Raw genomic sequence first — 20,480 nt, 5'->3', positions numbered from 1 at the left:
TCAGCTGCTTCCCTGTGTTCTTGTTTAGGTCACAGCACTCTCTGTGTCCCACGTTTAGTTCTGCTTTCTTCATACTATAGCACTTCATCATCCAAGTCTTCCTGTTTCTCTACGTTCTTCCTATCTACTGTTTCTCACATTGCAAGAATCTATTTTATTCATACACTGCAATTTGTCCAACTATTCTTTAAAAGGCTTCCACCCATGTTATTCTAATACAAAGGACGGTGTGTGTGTGCTCACGTGTGTGATGGACCCTTCTGGCAGTCTGATGTATGGAACTCTTCTCAGAATGTTTTTCAAAAGCCAATAATATTTTTAAATGATGGTAAGAGCATATGTTCTGCCAAACTACTTCACTTGCAGTTCCTAATGAATAAAGAGTTTATCCCCTAGTAATTTAATCTCATCCAGGAGGGTTAGTACTAGTGGTTCTTCAGTTTATCTAACACTAGAATACTCTGCTTCTGGGTCTTACTTATCTAGGCAGTCCCATTTTTTTATTGTGCAACCAGTACTATTAGAAAGTAAGCTCTCTGTAAGCAGGAATCATTTCACTCTTTGTATTTATTTCCCCAGTGCTTGCCTGGTGCATAATAGACACAATATTTACTTACTGATAACATATAATTTTAATGATTACTGCTTTTTTAACAGTTTGAGATTCACTCATCCAAAGTTTCCATGCCTTTTCCTCCCCAGTTCTATAAAGCAGAGCTAGAAGGGGCCTTATGAACACCTGAACCCCTCTCTCACTGCCAATGGTGACCAAATGACCATCAGAAATCTCCAAAAATGAAGCAACAGCAGCCATTTCCTGCTTAAGTCCAATGCAATGTGCTTCTCACAGGCCTCTCAATGTCCTGTGGAACCATGCTGTCGATACTGTGGCCAATGCTGGAATCTTTATAAGGTCTGTCTGTCAGGTCATGGTCAGTCAAATACAGATGCAAGAAGGCACAGGAAACGACATAACCCTCAAAGATGGGGGTAGCATGGATGACTTCAGAGTGCATAATGATACTAGTGGTACAGAAGCAACAAAGCTTAAACTGCCCACAGATTAAATTAAAAGTTTCAAATGTGCACTCTGCCACCTTCTTTCTAGTGGGTTTGGAAAATAGGACAGGTTGCTTCTCAGGAGTTACAAAGGTATGCTACATATTTTCATATCATCCTAGTTAGTAGCAACACCATGGATAAGACAGGTCCAAATCAGCAGAGCTGAGAAGCAGTCAGTATGCCTCTCTGAGCTTCATCCATCACCAATGTAGATATCCTTCTTTCCCACACCCACCATGAAATTTCAGTGTCTTAGGAGCCCAACGGAGTGTAATACAATTCCAAGGGCATCATTCCAAGCCAATACTATTCTGCATGTCAGAGCGATTCTTGATAAGAACTGGCACGCCACACCAACTTCAGCCCAGGCCAGAGCAGGTCCTCCTGCTATCCAGTATTCCATATCTTAACCCTGAACCCAGCCTAAAAAACAGAGCACATGTTGGGTCTCTAGTTATCTGGCCATGTCTCTGGCCTTGCCCCACAATCCTGGGTGGCCTAATCTAGGACCACAGTTTAGATGCTTAATCAAATCAACTCTAAGCTAAGGCCTGGAGCATGTTTGCCACATTGCTGCAGGGAAGGATGTGACATTCTCCTGTCCTACATCTAGCAAACCTTCTCCTTCAGTTGGTATCTTTGTTATTTGATATAGAAGGCTCTCTAGACAAAAACAAACAAAAGAAAAAAACCTTGCCTGTTAATCCTCCCTACTCCATCATCTCATCCCCGTTAGCCTCTCCATTTCTGCCCTCCTCCTTTTCCACTGTGTCCAAAGAAACCTTAATTCTATTGTTAACAAACAGTCATTCATAGTAGTCTTTCTTTTACATTATTTCTCTGCAATTCAGGAAACGTGAATCTACTACAGATTCCTAGTCCTTTTCTCTAGTACTTGAAGATGTACCTTCTGCCATCATCCCTCAGCATTATCTCTTCTGTAGAGTCTACTCTATTCAGGTATCACCCTATCCAGAGCCTGTTGGCAATTACCAACCAGTGCCGCTAGGTCAATCTCTCTCCTTTCAAGTTTAGTTCCTAACTGGGTTTGGTCTTTCTATCAAGCCCAATCCCTTACCCTTAGAGGTCAATATCATACTAAAGAGGGATAAACTTTCAATCTACTTCAGCTACACACAGGGATGAACAGAACTTTGATCTTATCGCCCATAAGTATTCCATAACCACAACCCAGTGAATTTGTTCTATCTAAAAATAATCATATTTCCTTACATCTTTTCCTCTTCTGCAAATACCTAAATCTTACAAACAAATCCAACTTATCCACATATGTCCCTACTATCCCCTCCTACTATTTTCCTTTATTTCTTACTTTTCACAGGTGACACAGAAAAGGTGCCCATGTTAAATTATCCCAACCAAAATTAAAAAGTAAATACACTGCCTCACTTGAGAAAAGTATACAAAATTTGGCCTGTTTATAAGTAAGTAAGACAAGCAAACAAACTGAATAGTATTTAAAAATAAAGCTTTTGGAATTTTAAGCACTCATCAAGACATTCAAAATACAGATCACACACTGATACTGGTTGTATGCAGGATATTCCAAAAGTCTTGATGCAGTTTAAAGTTCTAATGGTTTTGAATAGCTTCAAACTGCATCAAGATTTTGGAACACCCTGTATACTCCCCATACTAAGGAATGGTTGTGTGAGTATAGGAAGTGCTTTATCTTTTTAACTCTCCTTGTGCCTAACAGATATCTGCTGAATTGAGTAGTTTAAGGCCAAAAATGATGATTTACTGTTTGTTGTCCAATCTTAAGTCTTCTTCAGCATTGTGACTAATATTCAAGACCCAAGGAGGTCATAAACATTTCTTCGTTCAACAAATACTCTTCTAAATATAATTTGAACCTCCAAAAAAAAAAAAGTCAGAGACCTGAAATGTGCTCACTACCTAGGGCAAAAAAAAAACAACTATGAAGCCTGTCAATCATGGACTTCCATTATGTGTTCAAATACTCAGTCATTTCTACTATTCCTCTACTGGCGAAAGCAGTAGCTCCATCAGTGGACAGCATAGAAACAGAAGAATAAAATCAAAGCTATGTCAAAGTCTATGGGGGGAAAATGGAGCTATTAAGTGTAGTAGTCTAAAGAGCTCTATCAATAATCAGGTAATGTATTCATTACTAATAAAGTTACCAAGGCCAAATGAAACAATGTTCTTTCAAAATAAAAGTAAAATTATAGGCTGATTTATATTTTAAGATACAATTTCTGATGAGTGAATTGGGTAAAATACAGTTCAATTTTGAGTTAGAAGACCAATAACCTAAAAATATTAATTTGAGAATACCTTGATCATCATCATCACAGCCATCTGCATCCATAGCATTTTCATCTTCATCTTCATCATCATAATTATAATTGGGATCATAGGTAAGATATTTAAGACAAATATTTATAATTGTTGAAACATGGGGATAAACTTCCTTGGGACATCTATAAATAAAATTTGCCATATTAGAAGCAAATATTCAACTTGAACAGAACCTTTTTTCTAGTAAAATATAGTGCATATTTTTTTTTTCAAAACATGACAAATTCTCAAGTCAATTTCCTCATAGACAAATATTAACAGTGCCCAAATAGTAATTTGCACGATCTTTCTAGAGACAGAGATTGCAAACGATCATTATGTTGGCCACAATGTTACTACTTAAGCAGTAACTACAAAGGACTTGGCTCTGAAGTTGATTACTGAATTACACTTTCATCAATATCTCTCCATCTATAAGTAAGCTCTGTATCAGATGATTCTAATCTTTAATTTAGTTTAATATTTAAAAAATGGTAAAAACAAGTATATCCAAAATACTTACCTTCTCACAAAAGATTCAAAAGCTTGAATGCAATACTCTCTTAATTCATCGTCATCTACATTACAAAATTTTACTACCAAGGGAATTATCTTCTCAAGGTATTCACCTAACAAAGAAAATTTAATTTATTCAAAAGCATGTGAAAGCATATTTAAAAACACACAAAATCTTAACATCAAATTCCTTACCTATTCTATGACCTGCTTGCCTACTAATAGCGGCAATACATTGTATGTAGGTCCTTGTTGTTGACATGGAATCATTTTTTGAAAGCTCTGATAACAGATGCTCAATGAGATCAACAAAAACTATATTTCCACAGCTCATAACCAGGTGGCCAAGAGCAATGATAGTTCTTTTCCTCACTGCAAGCCTGGGGCTGGTCAACTGGGGGAGCAGACATGTCAAAATTGAAGGATGGAAATTAACAAGAAGTCCTCCTTGCCTTGAAACAAAAGAAGACAACAAATGAATTAATAATTATCAACTGCTTATGAGTCAATGAAGAATGTTTGACTTCTTCAGTTTCCCCAACCAAATCAGACCTTTAAAATGAGTTGTCAACTAGTCAGCATAAATATAAAGGAGAAAGAACCAGTTATAGAGGAAGGAAATCACTGACTTTTGTCTCTTTTCCACTATAACATGCAAACCAGACAATAGAGCTCATTTATAATGAAAAGCATAAACCCCAAGAAGAATTTTCTGACACTCCATACCACCCTATGAAGCCTCTAGTACCTCCCAAATATGCACATTTCTCTTCTTAACGATTCTAATCATTAGGCAGTTTTTCCTTGTGTTGAAGTCAAAGCTGCCTTTGTAAGTTTTGACCTTATTTCTGTGAAGCAACATGGTGCTGTGAAAAAGCTGTGGGTTTCAGAGTCAAACCTTTGGTTCTCTTTCAACAAAACCTGTGTGTTGTTGGATCAGCCAATTTCTCAAGGTCTATTTCTCCACGTTTAAAATGGAACTAGGGAAGATAACAACCAAGCTTCCTTCTAGTTTAAACCTACAATACTTCCCCAGAGCCAAGTGAGACCATTTTCTTTATGACATTCTTTCCAATATTTGAAAGGAACATTCGTTTGTCTTCCTACCCAATCCCCAAGTTTCTTCTTTTTCAGACCAAAAACCTCCAGTTTCTTCAATTGCCTTCTCATGTACCTTTCTCCTTCTAACACTCTGAGGATGCCAAAGAACATTTCTCTAAAGCACTGTCCTAACTCTCCACTCTCTTGGTGGTCTCATCTATTCCCACAGCTTTGATCTTCATCAAAATGTAAACCGTATACATGAATGTCTAATCTTCAACTAAAGGAAACATTAGGTTGTAACAAAACCTCCGTGGCTAATTCCCTGATCTTTATCCCCATCCTCAACCTCTCCACAGGGGTCCAGTCCCAATTGCTTAATCCAACATATGTCCAAATTTAGTTTAGCACCTTCCCCTCCAATCCCCCTCCTTGCCAACTAAGCTTAAAATTATGGCATCACTACTGACTGACCTTGACTTTTACCTTCACCAAATAATCAACTCTTCACCAAATATAAACTCTGTACATACATTCTCTCTTTTCGATTCAAACTTCAAATACTTTAGTTCAAATTCTTATTCCCCCTGACCCAAGCTATTTTAAGTCTAGCTGATCTTAACTAGTTCACTCCAAATTAACTCTTTACAGTGTTGTTACTTATTTCAAATGCATTACTCTGATCAAATCAATTTTCTATTAAAAAAACTTTCAATTGGCTCCCCACTGTCATTACTATGGTATTCAATGTCATCCTCTCCTTTATAAATCTGGTTTCAACTTAAATTATCTAGTCATACTACTTTCCTTCACATACTCAAAGTCAAAATTAAACTATTCATTGTCCCTTCTTCTTTCTTTGGAGTCTTTCTCATACCTTTGCTCACATCATTCCCTGGAATGAACTCTTTTTGTTTTCACCTCTTCTAACATCTAGCACGTTCCTTAAAAGTAGGAGCTTAGTGAATATCTTAAATGGAAGATCTCTGCCTACCTTCCCTGACTTCCTTCTTTACCCTCCCAAACAAAGGTACTCATTCCCTCATTTTTACCTAAGTTTGATTAGATCTCCTCCTTTGAGCTATGTGGATTGTCATCATTTATTTTTACATGTGTCACATTTCTCTTATTAGACTATAAAAGCTTCTTGGGGCTGCAACCTCCTATTTCATCTTTGTCTTCTCAGTGCCCTATACACAATCAGTACTTTGTTCAATAGAACTGCTCCTCACATAACTGTTACTCTCCTTACCACTACTGTTACTCTGCATCTTGTCAAGGTCCTTCTAAACGGCGGCACCCAGAACTGCACAGAAATAAATGTCTGACTCAGTGATGTCAGTACCTTTCTACTCATGTCACTTAAAAAAGTTTCAGTTGTTTTGGCTGCATGAACTCGAAGAGGTGGCTAAAATTGCCTAAGTCTTCATACAAACTATTTTCTGACCATATTCCATTCATTCTGTACAGCTGTTATTTTAATAAAAAATCTACAAATAAATAAACACGTATACATATATATGTGTATATATATGTGTATATATATATATATATATATATATATATATATATATATATATATATATATATATATATCTGTTATATTTCATCTTTTTACATATAAGCACACAGCTCATCCTCTCAAGATGATTTTGGACCATAATCATCATATATGCATCAATAGAAGAAAATGAGTTCAAATTGTACTTCTATTGATCACTACCTGAATGACCTTAGGTTGGTCACTTTGCTCATGTATAAAGTGAAGGGGTTATACTAGCTGGCTTTCAGTTCACTTCTAGTTTTAGAATTATACTCCTATTCTTCCTAACCTTGGGACATCTACATAGCTGACAAGAACACTATCTGTATCTTTGTCCAAGACACAAACTAAAGACAAACAAAAAAATAGGCCCAAGGACAGAGCCCTCTAGAACTCTTGCAAACACCTCCTGCCAGGGCAACATTCTCCTAATGATCAAGCCTTATTTGCTAATGAGATCTCCTAGACATTCTTCCCTAAGAGACCCATTCTTTTACCTTTAGTCTTCCCTAAAGTTAGAAACAGCAGAGGCTTAGGGGGAAAAAAAAGCATATCCATGCAAAACTAACCATCATCCAATGAAACACAAGTATGTTCAAGATGCCACTGTGGTCAAGAAAAGAGAAATTTAAGTCCAAAGAGCTACTCTGTAAAGTTTTCTATGAATAATTTATTCCCAAAATCCAAAAAATTTTAGAGAACAATAAGTAGTAAAAATACGGCTTACGGTTAAAGGTACATGGCATTATATACTATACAATATACACAAGAGGAGGCATAATTACCTGCTCAACATATCAGCCATAATATCCAAGGCTTCTAACTGAACAGAGACATCTTCCTGCTTCGCTATAGCACTTGTAAGACGTCCTGTGATCTTTTTACAAACATTAGCTGCTAATGCAGAGCCTTGTAAAGACAAGAAAAACAGTAGCTATATTAAAATGAAAATGCATAAATGTTAAATTCAACCCAAGTGTCAGCTACTTACAGTTATTTAAAATATTTTATTATGACCAATAAAGACAACATTACAACTTCTTGGCTCAGTCTTAGGAACTAAGTGAACCATTTGCTAAAAGAAGGAAAAATGATCTACTAACAATTACAGAAAAACTTTTATCAGTGAAGCAGATGCCAATAACATATCCTGCCAAGGTAGGAGGAGTAGCATGGTAGACACAGAAGCATTTTTCCATGTATCTTAAAAGGGAAGAAGGAGAGAAATTCAGCCCCATGCTGCACATCTGCAGTAACACTAGCCAATGAAAGCAAATAGAATTATCTTCTACTTGACTCATTAGCTGCCCCATCCCCAAAGCTCCTGCACTTGAAACTCAAAGTGATAGATAAAGCAATGTTATCAAACTGCTGAAGTAACTACTAACCCTAACAAAGCCCCAGGAATTTTAGAAGCTTCCAGAGACTATACCCAGGAAGAGCTCTGCCTCTCAACTTGAACACCCTGAGACTATGCATATATAATCTGGCTCTGTATATCTCTATATCCCAATTCTTGCACTAAAAATCAATGAAATCAACACTAGCATTGCCTCTGGAAATGACAGGTCAATGGGGTCCCCTAAAGTTCCCACCACCATCTCTGTGACTTCTGATCCATCTGGCTGCTGCTCTGCTACATGTGTTGCTTCTCCACATTACAATATAAGCTCCTTAGAAACAGGGCCTGTCTCACTTTTGTATCTGTATCTTACATATTTGGCATACAATAAGCAATTAATAAATGCTTTATCATCCATTGCTCTTTAAAAAAAAAGCAGAAATGACCCACTGTCAACAAGTGTCACATGATTTAAAAATTTTTTTTAATTGGCTTAGCATTACTGACTTTGTTATAAATAGATTAATTCCCAGCAGACTACTTACTTAAGGTGCAACTATAATTGAAAAGTGGGTAATTTTTTTTTAAATGGGCAAACAGAAAGAAAGTAATGACTAACAGATGACACCTGACTAGCCAAATTGAGTATTTTTTTATAGGAGAGATTACAGAGAACCAAGAGTCTACAAAAAGTTTTAAAGGGAGGAAAATTAGGAGGAAAAATATATCTAACATAAGATAAAACAATAAAGTTATTTCTAGCTATCAATAGGGTGATTTCATCTCCTCAAAATGATGTCAATAATCCAAATTTCTCTATGGAATAGGTTCAATAAGCTAACACAGTAACTTTTACCATACTGATTTTTACAAATAATAGCTATCAAGATCACTAAGGTTTGCATGTTCTTCAAAACACTAGAAATTGATTAGTTTCGTTAATTATAAGTAAATATAATTATAACTATATTATATATAATTAAATTGCTTAGTCCTTAATTCCAAGGCAAGATTTTTCAGCAAAGGCTCTACTTTAATTATAGTCATTAGTACATGAAACAATGCTTGTTTTTCTCAGATATACTTAAATTTTAAAAATATAACATTTTAGATGAGTGACAAGGCTCCACAGAACAGTTTAATGTACTACCAATAATGAACGATCAAATCCGATCAAGGCAGAAGACTTCCCTTATACAATTAACACTGGTAATGTAAAGCTAAATAATACTTATGTTAAATAAATTTTTCTTCCCTTAATATTGAAGTCAGCTTAAGTTTAATCTTACTAAATCCTGGTCAAATGCACAGATCACAAATAAATCCTACTTAAACTAGTATTTAAAAACCACATTCAGTAAAAAATGTTTACATCTGCAAAAGTAAAAATCACCAAGAAATCTTATAATTGCTAAACAAATGCTAAAAATTGCTAAACAAATTTCAACATTTTATCTATTCAAAGGGATACTTAAATAACTGAATAAAAATAATTAGAAAAGAAAAAAGACTAATTTTCTTACCACTGGAAGCAGGAGGAAGTTCTCCAATGACTGTTTTAAGGCCAATGCTTGATATATCTCGTAGTTGTTCCTTATCAGAGAGCATATTAGTACACAGAGTATCTACAATTGTCTCCACTTGGTATTCTTTCACTTTACTCACCAAAGGGCCAAGACTATAATGTTGGGAGGGAGGAAAAAGGTTAAAAAAAAATAGTAAATTAGGGGAAAAAAATCATGAAATATCTAGAACTTTAAATGTGTATGTTCATCCTTCATTGCTGAAGAAGACCACGCCATCAGAGAAATGATGACATGACTTGCACTTGACTTTGTTTTGAGTGAGGGAGGGCTGTGCAAGGTCACCAGCCTCACTTCTCCTCCAGAGCCATCTGGATCCAGTGACCAGATATTCATCAGGATGACTGGAGATGACCCAGGATGAGGCAGTTGGGGTTAAGTGACTTGCCCAAGGTCACACAGCTAGTGGGTGTCAAGTGTCTGAGGTGAGATTTGAACTCAGGTTCAACTGACTCTTGTACTGGTGCTCTATCCACTGCACCACCTAGAACTTTAAATATGTAATGTTCAAATATCAATATATTTGAGTCTTGTTTTCCTCTCCTAATAAAATTTTACCTACATACAAGTAGTAAAAAAAAAAAAAGATTAAAAATAATAAAACAAACATTGATAAAAAGAGGCAGGGTGGTATAGAAAGTATAGAGTTGACCTATGCTTGAGTTCAGGTCTCAACTCTGATAAACACTTGATATGTACCCATGGGCAAGTCACTTAATCTATTAGTACTCCAGGTAACTCCAGATAATTTATATAAGAATAAGCTGCAGAAAAGATGTACTGGTAGAAGTTCTTCACTTGGGAGGTCTCTAGATTAAATCACATGTTCAGACCAAAATATTTAACATGTTAACACACGTGTATATGTATACATGCATGTGTATAGATGTAAAAACATGTATATTGTATATAAATGCATATAACCATATGTGTATACACACATTTTCATCACAATGAAAATTGGAAAATCAAGTCACTGGACCATATATTTGATGAACTGCTATGTTTCATGCTAATTCCCACATAATCACATATTTTACTTCAGTGCATGATGTTTGAACGGTCTAACAAAAAAAACTACTGTGAGCCTACAGGTATAACTTTAACAGTGGAATGTGTTTTAGCAAAGTTAACTTTTTAAAGCATATCTTACTTTTCCCCAGTGAATCAGTTATAAAATTCAAAATAATTTCCCAGGGAAAAAAAAAGTAGGGGGAAAAAAACTGACAGATCACATCAAAGATTTTATGCTTTACTAAAAAAGATCTAATGTGGTTTTGCCATAAGACACCAAACAAATCTCCCCAGCCCCCATTGCCAACCACTTAACAGTGTTCTTATTGATCTAAGGATTACTAATACACTTAGGAAATTTCTGTTTTAACTCCTATAGTTATAGTTTCTAGAACTTTAGGCTTTACAAAAGCTAATACAAATGACTTCAAGGATTATCTAATATATACTAGTCAGTCATCATCTTAAAGATTAGATTCTATAAAGCATTACTTGCCTAAAATCTCAAAGAAAGGGTACTGAACAGATAATATCAATAATCCAAAGCTATTTAAAACAAAAACAAATTTAATTACTCTGAAGTTACATAAATAAACATGAAGACCAATGTTTATTTTACTCAAAATCTTTGATTTAAAAATTAAGAATTTAAAAGATGATACCACTTAAGAACAGTGTCATTCTTTTCATGAACAGAAATTATTAGAAAACTTAGTTAACTGAAATGCATACTAAAATCAATAAAGGGCTATTATCTGTGTAACATTAACACCATGGAAGAGGATGTACTAGTTTAACAGCAAGTGTAAGCTGTTAAATATTTGAGGGATAGATAACATCACCGTTTTGTATTAGATGCACAGAAATTATTTTATTCATTTCAAAAGACCCCCTTCTTTCTTTTTGTTTAATATATTTCCCTCAATTACATGCAAAAAGCAATTTAACATTTGTTTTTTAAAATTCTGAGTTCCAAATTCTTTTTCCCTCCCGCTTCCAAAAGCAAGAAATTTGACATAGGTTATACATGTGCAGCATAACACTTCCTTTTAAGAAAAGCATCATTTCCCCCCATACATATTAAATTTCTATGCTGCTAATGTCCTGGGTTATAGAAATTGATATGATCTATTTCAAAAATTAAATTCTCCATAATTTACTATGAACCTAGGTCTAAAGAGTTATGAGTTCCTGTAAAGGATGTCAATGCGTTCATAACCCCTGAACAGCAGTGATCACAACACAGTTTTTTGTACCAATAGTGGCCATAAGCTTGAAGTTCAATCATCTCCCAACTTTTTAACTTATGTACACCATTCATTAAAAGTTAGCATATATCCCCAGGTTGTGGGATCTTTTTCAATAAAAGACTAATTTTCAGTTAAAATAGAAGCAATAAAATATTTAATTTAGAATTAGAGAATTTTATAATTTCTATGTTCATTTCACAATTAAGGAAAGAGGCATATGTAGTAGAAACACTTCTGTTTCATCCCTAAAAAGATTACAAAAATTTTGAGTTGCAAAAATGTTCATGAGTAAAATTTTTTAAAAAGGTATTTGTTATTTCTAACTAGGTTTGATTCTTCCAAAAGGATTTCTAAAAACTATTCAATAAAAGACTGATAAAAACTTTTTACAGCATCACAACAGAAAAAATTTTAATAAGGTAAAGACAAACTTCAGTGAAGTCTAACTTAAAAGACCCAGATGCCATTTATGGCTCCAGGGAGAGAAGTATTATTTGTCTACAAATAAAGAAGTAAAAGGAAAACCTTAATGTGAAAGATGAATTGTGAAGTAAACTAGCTGAAATCAGAAACATCAGCAATTACAGCACCACTAGCACTGCGCTGATCCAGAACACCAAACAAATATGCAATGCTGAAAAGGAATTTCCAAACCCCACAGAAAACAGGACTCTTTAAGCGTTCAGACCAGGATTTACAGTTGTGGGATTTTGTCAAGCACACCCAAGGTTCAATAGTGGGAAAACTTTTTGCATAACAAAGTATGCAGTTCTCTCTTTTTCCTTACTCTTATCCACTCTTCTACCTTTCATGGAATATTAAAAAAAGAATGTTTGGAAATATGCCAGCTCTTAGAAATCAAGAAAGAAAAATAGGAAAAGAGGTTATCTTTAGTTAGGCAAAATAGTGGAGGAGTCCCTACAAATGAATAAAATAGAAATTGGTGACAACAGTAGTCCCAAAATTGGAGTCAATAAACAGTTTCACGTGAAAAAAATTAATTTAAAAAGTTCATGTTAATTCATGCTGAGTCATGTAGGTTGTGATGCAACCCTGTTAAGTAGACTCAGCTCCTCCTCTCCTGTCTGTCTCCCCCTCCCCTTCCTTCTCTCCAAAGGAAGGACAGCCAAAAGATGCACAGCTGACTTGGGTTTTACTGGCTGGTCTCCCTTCCCTTCCCTTGTCTTTTCTTCCCTTCCCTTCCCAGAGCCTTGAGCCTACAGCACTCGGAAGATCAGACACCACTTGCCCTCTGCCCCCTGCCTTAAAGGCTCTCTTCTGAACCCTCCTGGCTTCAGAGTGATTATCAATAGTAACTGTTGCTCTTTCCCACCCAGCCTGATGTCTTTTTCTGAACCTCAATAAAGGGGCCATGCCCTGGCTACTTCTTAAAGAGGCCTATTCAATGAGTGGGCATTGCCTCATCCTAAGTGAGTAGCTGCATAGACCTTGGTTTCCCAGTGCATCCTGGGTCATCTTCAGTAATCCGGAGGGATATCAGGTCACTGGATTCAGATGGCTCTGGAGAAATGAGGCTGGAGACCTGCACAGCCCTCCCTCACTCAAAACAAAGTCATTTCTCTGATGGCAAGGTCTTCTTTGGCAATGAAGGATGAACTAAATAGTTTGTATGTGTTTACTATAAAATGTCCATGGTTTCAAGTTTTTGCCTGCCTTTCAAACTGTACCAACTCAGGGAAACTATTCTAACAGTATTTCTAAAACAAAACCATCAAGGAGTAATGCAGTCATTTGAATAAACTATACTTTTAATTTATTACACAATTAATAACATTAAATTCTGTCCCTCCCCCTTGCCCCCCCAAAAAGTTCCCATAAGTTCAATCTCAGAAATTGTATCACTCTGGCCATAAAAAAAATTTAAGTAATTTGTCTGAGGTTACACAGTTTACAAATGAAAGAACTCCAACTAAAACTTAGGTCTAACCTCCAGTTCACTGACTTTTTCAAGCGATAGGCCCCTTTTAAACACTTGTAAGAGTTACCTCCCTACCTTCTAATTATTATTTAAAGAAACATCAAATATGTGTTTAACTGAAAACTGATGAAGTAAAACCAAGTTACTACATACATAGAATCAAAATCAAAAACTATTAGTTGTCAGTAAGAAACTTACTTAACAAATAAAATACTAGAATAGCTTCTATGACTTGAATTACTTGTCAGTAATTACAAAACACCTGTTCATGGGGGAAAGGCAGAGAGAGTGAATAAACTTACCACTTGACAGCTAAGTTTTGTACCTCTCCATTTTTATCTTCCAGCAATTTCAAAATCATTTTCACTACTTTTCTTTCACTATCATCATCCAACTTGATGGAATCTTTCTGTAGTTCTGTCATCAAATCATTCGTTGCCATAAACCTATCACAAAATAAATCCAACTGTTAATATAGATCTAACAAATACAACAATTTAACCTAGCAAAAAAAAAAAAAAAACCCCTCTGCAATTTCAATTTTGTTTAAAAAGATAGTTTCTAACTAAGCACATTATTGTCATTTCTGAACAGAAAAATAAATGTCTCATGTTATAACATCAAGCCATGGCAGAAGATATCTACTCTTTTAGAAAAGGCAAATCTCTACTAATAAGGTGAAGTGGATCTTGCCCTTCCAAATTACTGCCAAAACCTACAGAGGTTTCCACTTAATTACATGTTTTATGGTCAAGGGTCTCAAATCCACATACAAGCCTTAAATATACAATAAAATCATTTTAATATTTGTTTAATAATAAATCTTTAGAGTTTTCACTTATCTTTATAAAACCATAATACTATTGCTATTAATGACAGGTGAGGTGAGCTTCTTTTTATATCAAAATTTCTGAAAACATGGCATCACTGAGAGTGCTATTCATAATTATGTTTCAACCAGAGATCAGCATTTTATCATTCTAAAATAAAAACAAAAAAATTAAAAGAACAACTCTTTCTCACAGGATGTTACAAATAATAGCCAAATTTATACTGGTTTATCCAATAACCAAGTCCTTATTCACACTTGAGACAAAACACAATTATTTTCAGGTTCAAATGCTCATTTTATGTCATAATGACAAGTCTAACCATTCCTGTTGATATGGAGAAAGACCCAAACATGTTATATATTGTTCATGGTAGATATATTCCTTATTCATTAACATTTAGAAACATCTAGGTCTTTTAAAACAAAATGTAAATTTGAAGGGCAAATTTTTAAACTACAGGAACATATAAAAACATTATTTTGTAAATTATCCATAGCCAAAATGTAGTTATTTTATATCCTGCTGGATCAAACTATATAATCTGTGGATCTTAATTTTAAGTATATAGTTTAAAAAATATCCACCAAATATTATATTTTCAGGAGTAAATTTATGTTATTATCTAAGGTGAAACAAATTCATTTTAATCTTAAGAAAATTGGCAATTGCTTCTTTTAGCTAAAATGGCCTTCAGGGTGCTTTGACATAAGCAAGCCCAATGTTGCAATAATTTTACTGCTCTTTAATCTGCCCCCAGATCACACAATTTTTGCCAAGAGCCTTCCTTTTAAAAAACAAGGCTGATTACTTCAACAGCTTAAAAAAAAAAAAACCTACCACTTTCTCATTCATATTTTTCCATAAGTACAATTTGGGAAGCATGCAAATTGCATGAGGGGGCCCACAATTTATACCTAGTGCTTTAAAATCTGCATTTTGTCCTACAGTCATCTGAGCTGTTGGCAAAGCTTCTTTTTTCCTACATTAAACTTTCTCTTGATGTAGTACTGCAAATTAACAGTCTTCCTAACATTATCATTAAATGAGTATTTTTTTCCCCAAATGTTTTTGTTTCTCAACTGATCACGAGTCTATAGACATGAGCCCCACCTTACATTGGCAAATGGAACCAAAGCTGCTTTTACATATGCCTTCACAAGCATCGTTTTCTACCCTATCAATAGTCAGTTACAGGTATGACCAAAGTTTCCCCTATTAAATGAGACTTTTGTACTAAGCCATTGTTTAAGTAAGTTCATATACTGAAAATCTTTTTTGTTACTGATAGGATTTCTGAAAAAAATTTGTGTAAGAAGGCATTTAGTTTTCTCTGGATAAATTCTCATATTGCTCAATATTCTGAACATTTTGACATTTTTAAGATGTCATTTCATATGAACTGCAGTTAAAGCAACTAGACATACAAAACAATGATCTTTCCTCTTCATCAATAACTACCTGTGAATCCCAATCATACAAAAAACGGATGGTATTTGATAATTTGGTCTTTTATTTTCCGATTCTGTTATACTGCTACTTAAATGTTTCTAGAATTTGCTTTCGTTTGCTTGAGTGAATTACCTCTTCAAATTGGTTATGTATTCATCTATCACAAACAAATTATTCTGTTTATAAGAAATGCAAGACAATAAATTTAAATGAGATTTTCAAACTTATTATCTATAACCACTGCATTTCAGTTTTTTACAGCTGCATTTTTTTAAAAAAACAGCTCATTATATTTTACAATGACCTCTTCTGACTGGTTGATTCAAGGGATTTTAGCTTCCCTGTTCAGAGGGAAAAAGAGGATCCAGTCCAGCACCAGAGATGTGTGAGTGAAGAGGAGACATACTTAAGAGGCATTGTACATGTAGAAACTACAAGATTTGATAACACACTGGCTATGTGCAGTGAGAGGTATGACTCTCTCTATATGTAACTATATAAGGAGGGAGGTTGCGAGACTGGGAAATTGGAAGGAATAGTGCTACTAAAAATAATAGGAAAGTTGGGAAAAGGAGAAATATAATAGAGTTGATGAATCTGAAGAAATTGTACTGGTAAGTATCCATAAATTTTGGTATGAATTCAGTATTTAGATATTTTTTAACTGAATTATAAAATCAAAATATATTATAGCAAGCACAAGAAAAGTTCAAGATGTTAATTCTTAAAGGGATCTACTTTATAACCCACATATGACCCACAAAGCATTGCTACAGCCATTAAAAATGACTTTGGATGCCCATCAAATGGGGAATAGCTGAATAAGTTGTGGTATATAATTATGATGGATTATTACATTATAAGAAATTAAAAGCAGGATGGTTTCAGAAAAACCTGGAAAGATTTATATGAACTCATACAAAGTGAAGTGAGCAGAACCAGGAGAACATTGTACCCAGTAACAGTGGTATTATACACTGACGAACTGTGAATAAGTTAGTCTCAGCAATACAATGATATGAGACAATTCCAAATTTTCCCATTCACGATGAAAAGTGCTATCCACCTTCCAGAGAAAGAAGTAATGGAATCTGAATGCAGATCAAAGCCTATTTTTTAAAAACTTCTTTGTTTTTATTTTTTGTCTCTTTTCCTTCTCAGCATGGCTAATACGGAAATGTTGTGCATGACTACACATGTATAATCTATATCATATTGCTTGCCTTCTCAAGGAGGGAAGTGGGAAAAAGTGAATCTGGAACGCAAATTGTAAAAAATGAATGCTAAAAGTGTTTTTATAAGTAATTGGAAAAAAAATTAAGTTATTTTAATGTCCTTGTACAAACCAGTGATATACTCTGAACCATTAATTTCTTTTAAGGTATATCACCAGCCCAAAAGCTACCCTAGAGATAGATTCAAATGCAAGGTGAACAAGGTACTCTTGAAACACGGATACAGATGTGAATGACCAATTACATGTTTCTTCTATTACCCTGTGTTTCTTCCCCCTCAATACATTATTATGCACAAACCTCGAAGTCCTCATTTCTTCTACTTTCCCACAAAAAAAAAAATCAATTCTACTTCAGCTATTCTCAAAAGTATACACTAATCCTTTTCAACTTCCTTATCTGTGTCTCTTTTAACATTCATCCAATTACTGAACAAAACCTCCCTCCCTCTACTTAATCTGTGAGCCGAAACACAATCCTAATCATGGTTGATAAGCCTAACAGTAGTAGTGCTTGATATACATATGAACGAAAAAGAAAAGTCATAAATCACCACACGCCTCATTTATCAAATTAAACAACAAGCATTTATTAAAATCTTACTATGAACAGAGCACCCTGCTAAGCACTAGGGAAATGACTTTTTTAAAAAAGTCCCTGCCCTCAAAGGGTTTAAATTTTAATAAAGGAGAGAACCTATAAATAAATACATAGATAAATACAAGGCGGAGAAAAGACAGCTTTTGATAGGTGCAGGCACTATTAAGCTGGAGGAGGAAAGCATTTTTGCAAGAGGTAGTGCCTGAGCTGAGGCTTAAAAGAAGGAAGAGATTCTGAAAGTTGGAAGTTAACAGAACATTCTGGGTATGAGAGAGAGCCAGTACAAAGACATGGAGCCAAAAATGTAGCATCATGCCTAAGAAAACAGCAAGCAGGAAAGGGGACTCATTTATTAAAATATTTGAAAAAAATAGGAAGGGATATCCCTTCTAATTATTGCACTTCCCTCAAGTACCAATATTCAAGGCAAAATATTTTTGAATTATTATTCTGTCCTGTATAAACAATAATACTGCCTAAGTCCTGTTCTCCCATTTTTTGTCGCATATGTGTGTGCACACATGAATATCAGTTACCTAATGGGTTCAATTCAGAACATTATCACTCTGTTATGTTTTCACTACAATAATTCCAGCAACTATTTATGAAGGCATGGGAAAAGAGAAGGAGGTTTATAATAAAACCATGGATCTTTTGGAAGTATGGCTTAAAACAAAGGGGGGGAGGGAGGAAGATTAGGAGTTAACCATGTATACACAATGATTAATAACACTTTCCCCAAGGGAAAATAGGGCTAATTTGTAGATGTACTTTTGGTACAACTTTTGTACAAAGTGTCTCAAAAAGTTTTAAACTAACTTAAAACTGCACTAAAAACTTTTTGGACATTTTTATAAGTGAGGCTGCAAAGCATGCAAAGAAAGCTCTCAATCTGAATCTAAACACCTTACTATTCCTCCCCTCTTCCTGCGGTTCATGAAAGGATCTCCCCAGGAACATAAATGGATTATCAGAGAGCATTCCATTACCCATCTGTCTCCCAAGCCTGGATTCCTCCTTGGTCTCTTGAAACTTCTAGCACATCTTAAAGACTTAGACTAAGGGACATCCTTCAAGAAGCTCTTCATGATTCCCAATGTTAGCCCCCAGCTTCCTTCCCAAGTCTGTATTTCTTTATCTGTAAGCATTCTATATTCCCTCACTAGAATGTATACTCCTTTGAGTACAGGTACTATATCTCACTTCTAGATTTGGATTCCCAGCACCTAGCAATATACCTAGCATATAATATACACTTAATAAATACTTGTTGATTTATTACCCTACAATCAAATAAATTAGTGTTCATAGTATGAATGTTTTAGCAAATTAACAGCAAGCTAGCAGTTACAGCTTTGATATTTGCAACGTACTACCATTACCTCATTTGATATTTGTTATTCAAATATAGGTGATCACTAATTATATAATATGTATGTTAGATACTAGATTATATTATGCTAGATATCACCAAGTTACCTAACAGAAATTTCCTAAAATCATTTCAATATACAATCTTATCCTTCCTTAGTTACTCTTTTGTTTATTTAGGTCTTTATTAACAAAAAGTTTAAAGAAAGGAAGGACTTTTCATTTAGTTACACAAAGAGTCTCAAAGCAATACGGTTTCTTACTCAGTAAAGGTCTTCAAGCAAAAGCTAGATGACCATTTGCTGGTTATGCTGAATAGGATTTTTTTTTCAGGTACCCACTGAAATAGATGACATCTGAGGTCTCCTCCAACTCAGTAACTGCTGTACAAGCAACAGCTAGCATCTTTCAGGCTGGACCATACAGCTTTGCCTTTAAAAACATACTGAAACAATTCTCAGGACTTAAATGGTCCAGGGAGCTAAGGTTCAAACAACTGAGGGTACCTTCCTTGTGTTCTATGGACAAAAAAAAAAAAACAAAAACAAAAAAACAGGCCATAAAAAGTTGGGAGCACTCAACTCAAGCTACTTACATTCATAATTGTGATGGTAGTAGCAACATGGCCAACAAAGGCTAGAAAACTGTGCCCACCTGAATCAACACTGCATCCTCCCTGAATACCCCTTTTCAGGCTATGGCTAAGTAAAATTACTTTTGCTAACTGTTCAGCTGTCTACCAAATGTCACATTCACTGCAACCAGTAGACAAGACTGGGTCAGGCCTGGCCTACAACTATTAAGGGAACTGAAGTAGTAAGTAATGGAGGGAATTGAGTGAAGCACACAGACTCCATCTTGTGACTATTCTGAAGCTAGTTTAGTTTCTTCCTATTCAGTTTTGAGTCTAAGCCCAATTTCTGTCCTATAAGAAAACTGTTTTCAATTGTGAAAATTGGGAGAAAACTTTATCACATTGTTTGTGCCTTGCTCTATGTGGGTAGGAAATTGGACCACCTCTTCCTGCTGCTTAGAGACTCTTAAGCAAGGACCTAGGTTATACGGACCAGAAAGTCAGACCCAAAGACTGATCAAAGATGGGTCTTTTTTTTTTCTCACAATTATACATCTCAAGTAACATATATGTCTTATCTGAAAACTGGCCCCATACTGATTAATTAGTTATTGTTTCCGCGTTCTTTGTGATTGTTTGTAGAAACTTGGGGGAAATGAGATTCCTCTTTTTCTGATTTCAGGGAATTACTTTTTACTCGCTCCCTCCCAACTTGGAAAGTCCCCAATCTTTCATCCAGATTACCTAATGTTGTATTTTTTCCTTATAACTAATAGGCCTTATTTGATTGTTTATAATGTGCA

General features: G+C 35.0%; 1 protein-coding gene across 2 annotated transcripts in view; it reads right to left on the bottom strand.

Moving 5' to 3' along the window:
* CAND1 (cullin associated and neddylation dissociated 1) overlaps positions 1 to 20,480 on the bottom strand; it is a 43,035-nt gene that overhangs the window by 14,448 nt on the left and 8,107 nt on the right. For both annotated transcript variants that reach the window (XM_072655302.1, XM_072655303.1), the window contains exons 2-7: positions 13,918 to 14,061; positions 9,353 to 9,507; positions 7,273 to 7,396; positions 4,099 to 4,355; positions 3,911 to 4,016; positions 3,385 to 3,530 (exon numbers count right to left, since the gene is read on the bottom strand). In XM_072655302.1, the coding sequence (XP_072511403.1) occupies positions 3,385 to 3,530; positions 3,911 to 4,016; positions 4,099 to 4,355; positions 7,273 to 7,396; positions 9,353 to 9,507; positions 13,918 to 14,061 (932 nt within the window). The remainder of the gene's footprint in view (positions 1 to 3,384; positions 3,531 to 3,910; positions 4,017 to 4,098; positions 4,356 to 7,272; positions 7,397 to 9,352; positions 9,508 to 13,917; positions 14,062 to 20,480) is intronic.

Source organism: Notamacropus eugenii, chromosome 3 (genome assembly GCF_028372415.1).
Source record: "Notamacropus eugenii isolate mMacEug1 chromosome 3, mMacEug1.pri_v2, whole genome shotgun sequence".
NCBI classification, from domain to species: Eukaryota; Metazoa; Chordata; class Mammalia; order Diprotodontia; family Macropodidae; genus Notamacropus; species Notamacropus eugenii.
Note: the sequence above shows the minus strand (reverse complement) of the source record. Positions and strands in the feature narration are given on the sequence as shown.